This window comes from Trifolium pratense, linkage group LG1 (assembly GCF_020283565.1).
Source record: "Trifolium pratense cultivar HEN17-A07 linkage group LG1, ARS_RC_1.1, whole genome shotgun sequence".
Lineage (NCBI taxonomy): Eukaryota > Viridiplantae > Streptophyta > Magnoliopsida > Fabales > Fabaceae > Trifolium > Trifolium pratense.
In genome coordinates, this window is record NC_060059.1 from 52056982 (window position 1) to 52071538 (window position 14557).

Consider the following 14557-nt stretch of genomic DNA (forward strand, 5'->3'; position numbering starts at 1 on the left):
GTATTTTAAAAGTGTTTTAAGTACCGATTCACGATGGATCACTTGCAAAGTTGTGAATATTAGAATTTACCATAAAAAAGATGGTCAAGTATACGATACAGAAGTCAAGTTAGACAAGTCTATCGTCATATATATACAAGCTTATTTCTACTATTAATTAGATCAATAAATCTCACTACTAGATTAAACGAGATGTGATGTGACATTTTGATCAAATAGTAAAACTTATAAGAAAATGCTATATAGTAAGAATTTTTCTATGCAAGAAAGAGTAGAATCTTATGTGACAATATTTAATACTATTACGAATCATAACCGCTCTCTCCCATGTATGATTATCCAATCTTTGATGATCAAATTCCCAATTTTTGTGGATTCTTCTATTTTTTGTGTAAATATAGTATTTCTTACTGAATAGCAATGCTCAAACTTATATTATATATAATATGACGTTTTAATCCAATGAGACATATTAATCTATTAATAAAAATAAATTTGAACATAGTAAAAAACTTGTGTCACTTATATTTTTTTTTAACGGAAAATATATTAACAATCAAGTTTTTGCCCAAGACGACAGAGACCAATAAAAAAAAGAATTACATAACAAAGACGTCGTATATATGTGGAACATCAAAACAAACACCACCTAAACGAGATCCACCTCCTAGCTAATCTCATAATTAGAAAGACACCCCTCAGCTTCCAGGCCACTAGAGAAGACATCAACCCGACCCAAAAAGATGCAACTAGACACTAACTCTCAATCTCGAATCAAAAGCGATCGACCCATCAAAATCCAAAAACAGCTCCATAAGGTGCAAAGCTAATGGGCAAAGATAGAATGATAACCTAGGCAGACAAGTCCCAATTCGAAGACAACCTACACTCCAGACAACGATAAAGGCACCACCACGAAGATGGTAGTGCCGAAACAGCCGCTACCAAGCTCCAAAGAAACAGAACACAACCCGAAAAAAACATTTGACACCAACGCAGTAGAACTCAACTTTTATATTTCGGATAAAGCCCAGAAAGGGTATTAAAGTCAAATTAATCATAATTGAACACTTTTTTTTTATTGTACAAATTAATTGAACACATTTGCTGCCTTGCTTGACATATTAATTTGTAGAATTCAATTTTCATCAACTAGCCGCGCCGGCGTTGACATATTGATCATGGACAAGTTTTTTCCGTCTTGACAACAAATCCACATACTATCCATTTATGAGTTCTGACTTCGTTCAAAATGTACATGCTACTATTCTATAGTATAAATAAATCAATTACTTTACATTAATACCATGCATCAAAATACTATCTTATTATCAAAATATCCTCTTTAGACTAAAATAGCAATATGCATCAAGAAATGTATTTTACAACCACAATGTTAACGTTCATATTTTTTTTAGCATACATTTCTATTATAATCTTTCTTTCACTCATTGTTAGAACCAAAAAACAAAACTACAATCTTCCACCAGGACCTTCACTTTTTTCAATCATGTTAAATATTTTTGAACTAGCAAAAAAACCACAATATTCATTAGCCCAAATCTCCAAAAAACATGGCCCAATAATGCATATTAAGTTAGGTCAAATATCAACCATAATAATTTCTTCACCAAATATAGCACAAGAAGTGCTTCAAACACATGATCGATTATTCATAAATAGACCAATTCCAGAAGCTGTACAAGTTCTTGGTCATGATCATTTTAGCTTACCCTTTATGCCATCTTCAAATCTTTGGAGAGACTTAAGAAAATTATGCAAAAATCATTTGTTTTCTAAGAAAACTCTTGATGCTAGCAAGGAACTTAGGTGTAAGAAGTTACAACAACTTTTAAGTGATATAGATAAAAGTAGCTTAATTGGTGAAGTTGTGGATATTGAAAAAGCTGCTTTTAAGACTTCATTGAATTTTATGTCAAATACTTTTTTTTCTATGGATTTTGTTAACTCTCAAGGTGAAATTGACGAGTATAAAGATATAGTTGAAAATCTTATAAGAGTAATAGGGACACCAAACTTGGTTGATTTTTTCCCATTTTTGAGGATGCTTGATCCACAAGGTATAAGAAGAATTTCAACTACTTATGCTGAAAAGTTGTTGCAAATAATTGATTCTTATATTAGCAAAAGATTGGAGTTAAGAGAAGGTGAAAATTATGTCACAAATGATGATGTGTTAGATACTTTGCTCAACATTTCTCAAGAGGATGGCCAAAAGATGGACAAAGCACAGATCAGACATTTGTTTCTTGTAATTTTTCTCTCCATCCCTTTTTTTATATTTTATTTTTAACTTTTTTTACTATCTTTATTTTGCTTCTTTTTTTCATAATTAATTTGACTATTTCTTAAATGACTTTAATAAGCTGGTGAAAGTTGTCTTTTGATATTTTTGGACTGATTGACTTTAGGACCAGTTGACATCAGCCAATAATTCATTTATTCTCTCTCTCTCTCTCTCTCTCTCTCTCTCTCTCTCTCTTTTAAAGAATAAAAATGTGTTCACATACATGGTAACTCATTATGAAAACTCTTTTTTTTTTTTTTTTTTTTTTTAATTTTGGGCCGAGAGAATTATTTATTTCGATTTCTATCCTTATACCTGTAATAGGTATTTGTATTTATCCGGATTTCATTTTCTCATTCTCGGTTGACAAGGTTGAAGCTATTCTATCTAATTTTTAAATATTCTTATTTGCTCTGAATACATGATATTTTGTTTTGGTTAAAGAAAATTTAAGATGAAGATATAAGATTCGAAGATTTAAGATGAAGTATAAGATTTCAGTAGATTACCACTTTATCTAAGATAAAGTATAAGATTTTAAAATTTAAAGAACGCTTATAAAATAAATTACATCTATCTTTCTTTAAAAAAAATAGCGGATCTCGAACTTGCAACAATTTTATTTTAGGTTAAATTGCACTTTTGGCCCCCTAAGTTTTAAAAACTTGCAATTTTGGCCCCTTATGTTTCAAAATAGCACTTCTAGCCCCTTAAGTTTCAGAAAGTTGCGATTTTGTCCCCCTATGTTTCAAAATGGCAATTTTGGCCCCCTAAGTTTCAGTAGTTGCGATTTTCGCCACCTATGTTTCAAAATAGCACTTTTGACCCCTTATCTTTACCCCTTTTGCAAAAGGTCAATTTTGATCGAGTCAAAGTTGATGTGGCAAGTCACTTAAGTGACTCAGCTGCCACGTCAGCATTTTTTTGTCATCTTATAATTAAAAAAACTAAAAGAATAAAAAAATAAAAGGAAGAAGTCACGTGCTTTAAATTTATTTTTTCACTAACACACATATAATCTCAAATCCTAAAGAATTAACCTAATCCTTCGTGACGTTTATTCAAAAGGATTTCTCACTATACGTAAAAAAAATAACCTAATCCCAAATCCAAAAATAGGAAACAATGGAAATTGGAAACCCTTCGTGCTTTTTATTATGTCATTTTGATTATGTAATGACTTCTTATATGTAATGACTTGATTTGTTATGTCAATTTGATTTAGAAAAGTGTCTCGAACTTCTATTTTGAATGTAATTTCTTATATGTAATAAGTTTGACTTGTTATGTCATTTTAATTATGTTATTTTGCCTCTGCAGTTTATGCTTAACATGTTTATATATTATTATGCCACATCAATTTTGACTTGGTCAAAATTAACTTTTTGCAAAAAGGGTAAAGATAGGGGGTCAAAAGTGCTATTTTGAAACATAGGGGGTCAAAATTGCAACTTTCTGAAACTTAGGGGGCCAAAAATGCTATTTTAAAACATAAGGGGTCAAAATCGCAACTTTTTGAAATTTAGGGGGCCAAAAGTGCTATTTTGAAACATAAGGGACCAAAATTGCAAGTTTCTGAAACTTAGGGGGCCAAAAGTGCAATTTAGCCTTTATTTTATTATTTGGAGTTCTCAAGACATGTTTATAACAATTTATGACATAGAATCATATATCATCACAATCACTAATAATATTAATTTTAGAATTTAATTTATATGCATAGTTGGTGTAAAGTTATTTTGCACATGCGTCCAATAATATACCGACACATCATGTATGGTCATTAAAAACACATGATGTGTCACATTCATTAAATGATGTGGCAACGCGTCATTAGATGTATGTGTAAAAAAATTTACACCGACGGTACACAATAATTAAACTCTTAATTTTAATACTCCCTCCGGTCCTTATTATAAGGAACAATTTGGAAAAAACACACATACCAAGAAACCTTATCTTTCTTAATAAAAATTCTAAAATTTTACAATCTATTCCAAAACTAACCTTGATGTATTAATTTATCCTTAGGGAATATATCACTCTAATTAATGCATAACTTTGGAATGGATACAATTTAATAAGGGTAAAAATGGAATTGTAAGAATAAATTTAATGATTGTTTCTTATAAAAAGAACCAATTTTTTTTTCCAAATTATTCCTTATAAAAAGGACCGGAGGGAGTACTATATATCATGATTGATATGATAGTCATTTTCTTTATTACTACTATTATTAAATATTTATATTACATTTTGTGACTTTGTAATAGGATTTATTTGTTGCGGGAACCGATACAACTTCCTATGCAATAGAACGAGCAATGGCAGAACTAGTCCACAATCCACATGCAATGTTAAAATCCAAAGAAGAACTTGAGCAAATAATTGGTATAGGAAATCCAATTGAAGAATCAGACATTACTAGACTTCCATATTTGCAAGCAGTTGTAAAAGAAACATTACGTTTGCACCCATCAGCTCCACTTTTGTTACCAAGAAAAGCCAATGTTGAAGTAAAAGTTCATGGATACACTATTCCCCTAGGAGCACAAGTCATAATTAATGAATGGGCCATGGGAAGAAACCCAAACATTTGGGAAAATCCAAATTTATTTTCACCTGAAAGATTTTTAGGGTCCGAAATTAATTTTTACAAGGGTCAAAATTTTCAATTGACACCATTTGGTAGTGGTAGAAGAATGTGTCCCGGCATGCCACTTGCTATTAGAACGTTACATATGATGATAGGATCATTGATTAACTTCTTTGATTGGAAATTGGAAAATGGAGATAGAGACATTGATCAACCCTTGAGAGCTATTCCATTTAGAGTAAATAAGGTGTAACATATAGTAGGAGTTGTGATCCTCTCCATTTCCCAAAAGAAATGGAAATGTCGTATATCTTTTGTTGGTATACATACTAGACGACCACCTGGAATAGTCCAGACCTATTTTTTATGTATTTAATAGGCAATTCGAACAATTTAGTAGAACTTTCGTCTTCCGTGAAAACGGAACGACATATCCTGAGTTTCAAGTACTTTATTATAAAGGAAAAGCAACCGCTCCTTGAATATTACTCACATCACATGCCACACATTTGAACTACTCCTACCTTTTATCAATTTTAATATTTTCTTAATGACAACCCCCAACCATCTAATGCAAAAGATTGATACTGATCTTTTACGAATTCCTTGTAACTTGGAAAATTTTGACCAATACTTCAACGTACAAAAAGGTTTAGAACCCCAAATATCATCATCTACGATCAACATAACCAGATAATGATCAGACAAACCACAACACAAATCAATTATCATTTGTAAGCAATTATGCCAATTTAAACACATACTCCCTTCGTCCCTTAATATAAGCTCCTTTTGTAATTTTTCACGTTTATTAAGAAAAATTAGTAGTATAATAAATGTGTATTTTTTAGGTATTATAATTACTATATTGTCCTTTTGTGAAAAGATGTACTCCATCCGGCCATGTTTATAAGCAAAAGTTGCTTTTTGAATTCATTGAAAAACCAATGTATCTAGCCTATATTTAAGCCAGATACATTGGTTTTTCAATAAATCTAAAAAGCAACTTTTTCTTATAAATAAGGCCGGAGGGAGTATTTGTAGTTAACTTTACGGATTTCAATGCAAAGTAGGGTTATGTTTGGAAAAGTAATAATAAATGTGTCTAAGAAATTGAAAAAAAGTTTATATTTAAGAACAAATTTTTTCTTTAAAAAGGTATTTATAATTAGGAACGAAAGGAGTATTATGTAACAACAAAAACCTACCCAAGCCGACCCACAATTCTTGTTTGCCTCTATATTATCACAAGGTGCATACTGCATCGGCATTAGCTATACAATGTAAGGCTTGTCACATTTCTCGAATCTATCACTAACAATTTTTATTGATCAATATTCACTGTATGGCGAGGTATATGCAACTTCCATAAAAGTTCATGTCAGGAAAACCCAAACTCGATAGATCCACCCGAACCCAAATTCAAATCAACGGACGAAACCTGAGTTGATTGAGTTTGAGTTTGGGCGTCACCAGAATATATGTGGGTCTGGATAGTATCAACTCACACCCGAAACTCATTCACCCACCCGTTTATATATTAAATTACATATTTACCCCTATGTATTTTGCTCCCTTTAAGTTTTTGAATGTTGTACTGGTGCATGCTATAGTGATGATAACATTTGATGAATTGTTTATAGTTAGAAAAAAAACTATTTTGAAATTTACAAACTATATTACTAAATTATGCTACATTTTATCAAATATAGTTCGGGTCAGGTTTGAGTAGATAATCAATTATGGGTGTTCTTGTTACGAGTTTCAGGTTTAGGCGAAAAAACCCGAACCCAGCGGGTGCGGATGTGGGTTTCATTTTCTCACCCGAACAACATTTGGGTTTGGGTGACACCCGAATATATGAGTGTGAGTTTGGGTAGTATCAAATCTGCACCCACGGGTAAGAGTAAAAATGACTTTACTTATAATTTCTTAATATCATTTTCTCTTTCTTAATAAAGTAAGGGTAAAAATGACTTTACTTATCATTTCTTAATCTCCGTGCAAAATTCCAAAAAGACTAAAGTCTTGGAACAGAAGGAGTACATTGTTTTTTAAGACTGTAGACGAAGGCAAGTACTGCATGAAATTTATGCACACAAACTGCGAAGTTCTATGTTTGAATTTAACGTAAAATTTGGTTTGAATTGTCTCAAGAAAATCATTAATCCCTCCGTCTCAAAATAATTTTTGATGTTTGACTATGTGCACTATTCACATAATCTACTTTGACCATTTCTTTTTACTATAAGTATTTTCTAAATATCAATTTTTTATATTTTTTATTCAAAAAATAAATATAATATTAGTTATATATATTTTTTATTCAAATAATACAATATATACCTATATATATTAATAGTCCAATTTATGCATTAATATGTGCACCGGTCGGCGGTAATACCTATTTTAAAACAGATAGAGTATTTTAATAAGAATTTAATTTATATGCACCGTCAATATAAAATTATTTTACACATGCGTCTAATAATATATCAATACATCATGTATGATATTTAAAAAAAATACGTGTCACGTTCATTAAATGATGTGACAACACATCATTAAATTCATGTGTAAAAGATCTTTACACTGACAGTGCACAACAATTAAACTCAATTAATATTGCTATTTTACAATATTTAAAACAAACCCACTTGGTCAATATGATGTAGTAATGAGATCATTACTGCTGTGCTGAGGATCCAAATTCCATTTTTTGTTCTTTTTACCACACCAGTCAGTTTTATATAAAGCCACTAGAATTTTTCCACGTTACTTTTGTTTCCTCTTTGGACCCATCCCAATCCAACAAAAGTCACATACCCTTTTTGTTTTCTATATCCCATTTGGTTCTCTATTTTCACATCACCTGAATCTTTCTCGAATATTGATTGGATCACTGTTTTAGATAGATCTTCCTTTTCTGATTCTGGATTTTGGATTCTTCTCCTCTCAACATCATCACTACTCAACAGAGTAAAATTTTCATTTTTTTAAAGAAAATTTCTGTTCAATTTCTATCAATTTTTCATCTTTTCAGCTTCTGGTATTGAATTAGATTTTGTTCAGCTCCTTCAATTTCTACTTGTTATTTACATGTTGTGTTTGTTGACTTTCAAGACTAGTATTTGGTATTTGTTTTGCTTTGTCAGTTTTGTACGAGACAATTGATTTTTGTTTGTTTAGCTATCTTCCTAAGTTAAGTTTTAGCTCATAATTTTCAAATATGTGTGTTATTGTGGATGGATGTGTAATGATTTTTCTTTGATTTTTGGGTTATGGATATTTATAGGCAAATGCTAAATAGTGCCCGGGGCACTCTTTAAGCCCATAAATAGTAAACTTTTTATAGAATTTTTATCGGAATGCGTAAAGTCAACGCATTGGAAATTGTAGTGTTTAACTTTTTGAATAAAAAGTTTCTTTAAATAGAATGCTTAAAGAGTGCCCCGGGGGCACTCGTTAGCAAGACCCATATTTATATGATACATACATTGACTACACGATATAGAGATGAATTTACAAAGAAATGTCATTGTCATTCATTGCTTGGGTTATTAGAAAGAAATTTTATGTGAATCTGGCCAATTAAACACAAAAAATTTGTTGTATTTTTCTCGGTGTTATCTGTCGGCTATACCGCCCGCCACAGAATAGCGAGCTACTCGTCTGGTCATTTTTAATAAGAAACAGTCAATTTTTAAGGTTCATTAAATAAATGATGTATCTAGTCTATAATATAAATCAGATATATTAATTATTCAGTGAATCTAAAAAGTCAGAGGTTTCTTATAAAAAAGACCAGTATAGCCTAACAAAATTTGAACAATACTTTGTTTAGTACAAAGTATTATCAAATAGTGGCAGTATAGCACTGCAGCATATTAGAATTTGAATGAAGCACTATTTTTCATGATCTACAATTGAGTACAATGATCTTACTAAGCATGATTTGATGTGATGAGATGAGAAATGTACCTGAGTCGATTAATATTGTTTAACCATAGTGAGTTTTTGTTTCGGTAAATTTAGGATGAGTGTGGGAAGAATCGTATGAATAGTTAGCACCTATGCCTGATATGACTTTTTGAGAAAAGGCTTCCCAAATAGATGCAAAGATGGAAAAGAAACGAAAGATTGTGCAGTATAGGGAGAAGTTGGATAGGACTCTTGCCTCACCTGATCTTACAAATGTTGAGATTCTCAAAAATCTTGTAAAAAGTCAACTCCTACCATCGTCAGAATTAGAAGATGAAGGTGATAACACTCATTAATTTCTTTTGGAGTAAATAGTTATTTGGTACCTAATTATGTGAAGCTTTGTCACTATAGTCTTTAAATGTATCGAAATTGCAAAATTATTCCTGAGTTGTCTTTGTTTTACTAATTGTATGTTTGGTTTTGTGCAGAATATAAGGAGAAATTAGTAGAACATAAGACTGCAGAAATATCTAACTTTCTTGATATGTTAAGGAGTACTTCAGATGATCATGGAAGGTCTAATACATCACACAATGATTGGAAAGTATGTTTTTTTTGAACAACTGATTGGAAAGTATGTTATTTACTCCCTGGCTTCTGAAGTTACACAGTGTTTTGTTTTCTTATATATGTGATGTTCCATTAGTTTAGATTCTTAGCCATTTTGGTTTGTATGTCTAATTTACAACTTCGTTTCATAGAAATCAGGATTTTGCAATTGATGTACCTTGTTGGCTCTGTGATTTCTGTCCATCAAGGCTATAGTATTTAAAATTCAATGGACTAATGCAATTTCATGTGCCATCTGTAACCTGATTTTGTTAAGCTTTAGGATGCCTACACTTGAGTCATAGCTAATAATTTTACTTCTTCCAATAGCTAAAACAGGATGGCGAAGAGTTCCGTGTTATGTATCGTGAAGGACCGGAGGGAACTCCCTATCATACAATGCTAGTGGAGGGCTTTGTGGATGCACCTGTTGATGTTTGTAAGTAACACTAGAGAAATGAATAGCTTTAGCATCAGCCTTTTAATGAAAAGCTACAAAGACCTTATTTTTTATATCAACACGCAAAGCTGAACGAGTTATTTTCATCATTTCAGGTTTATGTATCTCGTGGCAGACATCCCTTTACAAAAAATGGTGGGAATTATTTTTAGTGTAATATGTGCCTTTAATTTTCCGTATACTATTCCTAACTTGACAATGAAAACCATTAAATTTTTTGTACCTATTAATTTCTGTATAAAAAAGTAGCTGATACTTCTAACTGACACCCTTTTGAACAATGTTTATTTAGGTGGCCTCAGTCTACTATTCCTACTTTCAAAATCTTATCATGTAAATGCTTACAGAAGGTCCAGATTGGGGAACAAATATCACTAGTGAGGTTTGTGCTGTCAGCATTACCTAAATTTTATCATTTTTCAATCTTCCTTTGAAGGTTTCCATTTTTAAATTCTGATTTTTCTCTGAATTTTGGAAGAAAGGATGAAGGTTTCATGGCCTCTGTCTTTGAGGGAAGCTGTAGTGCACTATTATTTGTTTGAGTACTTTCAAGATGACTTAGTTGTTGTTCTTACAAATTCGGTAATAATCTGGACCTTTCATTGCTTTTTAATTTTAAAGAAAGTTAATTATAGACTAAATTGAACTTTCGAAGAAATTTGTGCTTAATTTGCTCTCAGGTCTCGGAGTCAAATAGTGTCACAGGGACCCTTCCTGGTTTCAACAGTGACGCAATTCCTGAAGCAAAGGATGTCGTGAGAGTTGATTTAGTGGGAGGCTTTGCTTTGCAAAAGTTGACTTCAGAAAGAAGTTACTTTCGGTGAGTTTTCGGAGTACTTAAACATGACAATTATGTTAAACAACATAACAAATGAATATACATGTTGGGGTTATGCGACTGGTTTGATTGATCTCTTTAATGACTTTATTGGTTCCAATTTTATAGTTTGTTTATGTTTCATAATTTTCTTTACAAGTTACGTTTTCATTTATTACCATTTCCTTTTATGGATTAACTGTAATCGGCATGCTATGAAAAATGAAAAGGGTACCAAAAAGAAAATGAATTTTTTTATATGCAATTCTAATTCGGTAATTAAAATTTTGTAGGACAATAGCAAATATGGATGTAAAGGTTGATTTCGTTCCTCCATCCTTGATAAACTTTATTTCAAGGCAGCTCATTGGCAATGGTTTCAGACTTTATCAGAAGGTTGCAGATTCTTTTCAGTTATACTTCTTTGACATCAATCATGCCTAATGAAAAATCATTAAATTCCAAATCTTTGTTAATGGTTTAGCCTATGGTTTTCTTTGCTCTCACATTTCCTCCAAGTCTAACTATTAGCATATTCTATATCAAGTTTACCGTCCTTGTCAGTAATTCTAAAGATTTTATTCATACATGCCTAGAGCCCTAGACCATCTAAAACAAAGTTTTACCACCTTAATCTTGTCTGTTGTGACCATTCAATCTGCCATATCATTCTCATCTCTAAATATTGGACTTGTTTTCTTTCTGGCTCTTTAGTACCCAACATTTAGTCACATACTTTTCTTTTGGTTTTAACCCTCCGGTTCCCAGGGAAAAAGGTCCCCGGGTAATCCGAAGTTTGGCCGAGAGGTAGGTAAAGTCTAACCGATGATTGTTCCGGTGAGGAGTCGAATTTGAGTGCTCTCGATGGGTTCGTACTTTATTGAAGCTCATTAAACACTCAAGCCTTTCCACTTGGCTAACATTCAGTCACATATAACATTGTGTCTTATAATTGTGCAATAAATTTGCCTTTAAGGTTGATTAGTATATTTCTACCTCAAGTTATTCCAGAAGCATTTGTCCACATCATCCACCCTATTGATCTTGTGATTTATAGCCTTTCTGTCATTTTCTATAATTTCCCTAAGATACTTAAACCATGAGACTTGTATGCTAAGTTTTCCAATTTTCACTTCTAAGTTACATTTTGTGTTTATCCTGCCAAACTTATATTTCATATACTCCATTTTACTTTATTTAAATGAAAGTCATATATTTACAACGCTTGTCTTCATCATGATAACATACATGGATTCTTTGGTTATCACACTATCTTAGAGTATTTACTCTGGTTTTATGAACTAAGCCTATTTCAATTGCAAAGGTTAATTCAAAAACTGGATTCAGCTGATTTTCCATATACTGCTCATCATGCTCATATAAAAGTGAACATCTTTGCATCGTTGAAATACTATTTGGTACTGTTTTCTATCATTTTTTGACATTAACCAACCTGATTATATTATAGGTTGTGGCTTCTGTGATGAGCCATGATAAAGAAGAGTTCAGCAACGCCTTGGGGGATCCATTGTATGCTAGAATTCGCGAAGCTCTATATAGCACTACTACCAGTGGATCAGAGGATGTGAATAGCACAGAACTTCAGCAAGTTGCAAGAATTCATCCTGCTGAAGGTCTTGTTGAAAGTAATCAAGGTGGTGAAAAAGGTGTATCTAAAGAGGATAAAAGAAATCAATGTTCAAATAATATCATGTCATTTACAACAGATGCAACAGTACTAGAAAATGGGAAAGTATTTGGTGAGATTGTAGAATTAGGTAAGGAAAAGACTATGCAAAGTGTGGAAGATGATGAGAAAGTAAATGGCATTTCAGATGAAGTTGGTCCAATTGTACAAAAAGGCAAGAGGAATGTATTTATCCGCTCAGATGTTGAACAAGCTCTAGAAACATTAGAAAAGGCCATTTCAATGGTAAGGGAATACCGATTTCATTCAGAGACGGCCTCTTCTAGCTTTGCCAAAGAAGAGTCCTCTTGCATGAAAAAACATGTTAGAGTTGATTCATATCCTACAACAAATGCTTGTGATAAAAATGAGATTAGTGTTGAGGTACCAAATAATGATACACAGGAGGGAACTTCAGAAGAAGCACCTTGGACTAACTCCGACGTCCAAAACTTAAGGTGATTGTGCTACTAATTCTAAGATTGTCTAATGGTTATATGTGTAAATAAGCAAAGTAGTGTTGAATGTTGCTGATAATTAATACTTATATATTATGTATTAAATTGGTGTTCTGATATTTTTTATTTATTATGGCTCTTCAGGAACACCGGAATAAATCCTAACAAAGTAATTCGTACTTTATCAGAGCAGCGACTTTCAAGAATTACTGAGGCAAGCCAAGTTGGTTCATATTGTTTGGAAAGTCGAGAAATTATGGACCAGACAACATGCCGAAACAAGCCATTAAACACTAATTTAGTCCAAGAAATGTCTTCAAACAACAAAGGCAAATCAAGAAGGCAGAAAAAAATAAACACCAATGTGACTCAAGGTATGTCTTCAAATGCACCAAAGAAGTTGAGCAGACATAAAAGATATCAAAGATATCTGTGCTGTAGTTTTCCACATTAAAGTGAGGAAAGAAGACATGGTATTTTGAGCCTTTGAGGCATATTGTCAATATGTAACCCCAAATTTCGATAACATAATACACGTTTTGTATACCACATGTGAGGAATGCTCGAATAATTGATTAGGTGATCAAATATACGCATACATCGTTCTCCTTTAACCAACAACTTGGTTTCTATTAGAAGAGGTCAAATCCCATAAACGGATCTCAAATTACCCGGAGGAGTTGGTTTCTACCGTTGTCCGTGGGGTTACTTTGATTTACTCAAAAAGGGATTCTCCTTTTTTTGTTTTGTCGGAATCATTATTTCTATTTATTTTTTTACTAACCATGTAATCTATGTAGACCATGTTGTATTTGTCAATTTATCTTCATAATGCCTCATAAAATTAGAAATAAGGACTACAAACTTGTGCATGCAAATATTCATTGTAATCTTCATTTTTTTTTTAAAATTATTTTTACCACAAAAACAACTTACTAGAAAACTCTAGTTTTTCCGGTCTTCAAAAATGTGCATGGAAATATATACATTGTAATCTTCAAATTTCTTTCTATAAACTTTTCCTTTTGATTTCTTTCTACTGGTTTCTAATACTATTATGTTTTTAATACAACACTAGTATAATACCCGTGTGTACGTATGGACAGTGGCGTTGCTGCAATTTGTTTTACGATAGGGCGATACTGTGTGGTGTAAAATTAGTTCCATTACAAAATTGTTCGTAAGTGTAAAATTGTTGTCCCGTATATAATAGTTATTATTGTTATATTATATTTATTAGTGACAACTTGTTCATATATGAATAATATTGAATTTGTTGAGATGATATTTTTCATTTTAATAGTAGCAATTTTGTAACATCCAATTTAATTAAGGGAAATCTACTAGTCTGCTAGTATCTACTAGTAATAATAATATAAGATCTATTTAACTCATCATTCACGCGAGTTTCTATGCTAATTCAGAGTTAAAACCGTACTCAGCCATCATTTTTTTTTTTTTGCTTTTCTTCTTCAAGATCTATTTTTCTCATCACTCACGCAAGTTTCTCTGCTATTTTCATCTCATTTGGTGAGTTTAATACACTAAAAGGGAACCCGGCATCCCATTAACTAAACAAAGGCTACTTAGTGCCTCCACCAACTAGGAAGCAAGGATGAGAGTGTAGGTTACCTCTGTTTACTATTCCTCTATTTGTTTTTCATTTGAAGAGAGATAGACACAATTGAATATTAGTGG

The 14557-nt window shown here is 32.0% G+C and overlaps 2 protein-coding genes across 3 annotated transcripts; both read left to right on the forward strand.

The window, feature by feature from the left end:
- Positions 1-1307: 1307 nt before the first annotated feature.
- Positions 1308-5396, forward strand: LOC123884612 (geraniol 8-hydroxylase-like). The gene is made up of 2 exons (XM_045933751.1): positions 1308-2272; positions 4582-5396. Exons 1-2 carry the CDS (start codon positions 1364-1366, stop codon positions 5155-5157), a joined length of 1485 nt encoding a protein of 494 aa, XP_045789707.1. The 5' UTR covers positions 1308-1363; the 3' UTR covers positions 5158-5396.
- Positions 5397-7577: 2181 nt separating this feature from the next.
- LOC123909210 lies at positions 7578-13790 on the forward strand. Of its 2 annotated transcripts, none has more exons than XM_045960012.1 (11): positions 7578-7883; positions 8940-9164; positions 9317-9432; positions 9768-9876; positions 9993-10032; positions 10190-10279; positions 10380-10479; positions 10578-10717; positions 11008-11110; positions 12183-12859; positions 13004-13790. In XM_045960012.1, the coding sequence occupies exons 2-11, from the start codon at positions 9026-9028 to the stop codon at positions 13311-13313; spliced, it is 1824 nt and encodes a 607-aa protein (XP_045815968.1). In that variant the 5' UTR covers positions 7578-7883; positions 8940-9025; the 3' UTR covers positions 13314-13790. The 2 variants fall into 2 exon arrangements, with proteins under 2 accessions (XP_045815968.1, XP_045815961.1); XM_045960005.1 differs by having other exon boundaries at positions 7664-7953.
- The last annotated feature ends 767 nt before the right edge of the window (positions 13791-14557 follow it).

Bases quoted from the DNA above. Each gene is read 5' to 3' on its own strand.
- LOC123884612 (XM_045933751.1), top strand. From the start codon at position 1,364: ATGCATCAAGAAATGTATTTTACAACCACAATGTTAACGTTCATATTT. The intron at 2,273-4,581 runs GTAATTTTTCTC...ACTTTGTAATAG, and splicing joins AGATCAGACATTTGTTTCTT to GATTTATTTGTTGCGGGAAC.
- LOC123909210 (XM_045960012.1), top strand. From the start codon at position 9,026: ATGGAAAAGAAACGAAAGATTGTGCAGTATAGGGAGAAGTTGGATAGG. The intron at 9,433-9,767 runs GTATGTTTTTTT...TTCTTCCAATAG, and splicing joins CATCACACAATGATTGGAAA to CTAAAACAGGATGGCGAAGA. The intron at 12,860-13,003 runs GTGATTGTGCTA...ATGGCTCTTCAG, and splicing joins TCCGACGTCCAAAACTTAAG to GAACACCGGAATAAATCCTA.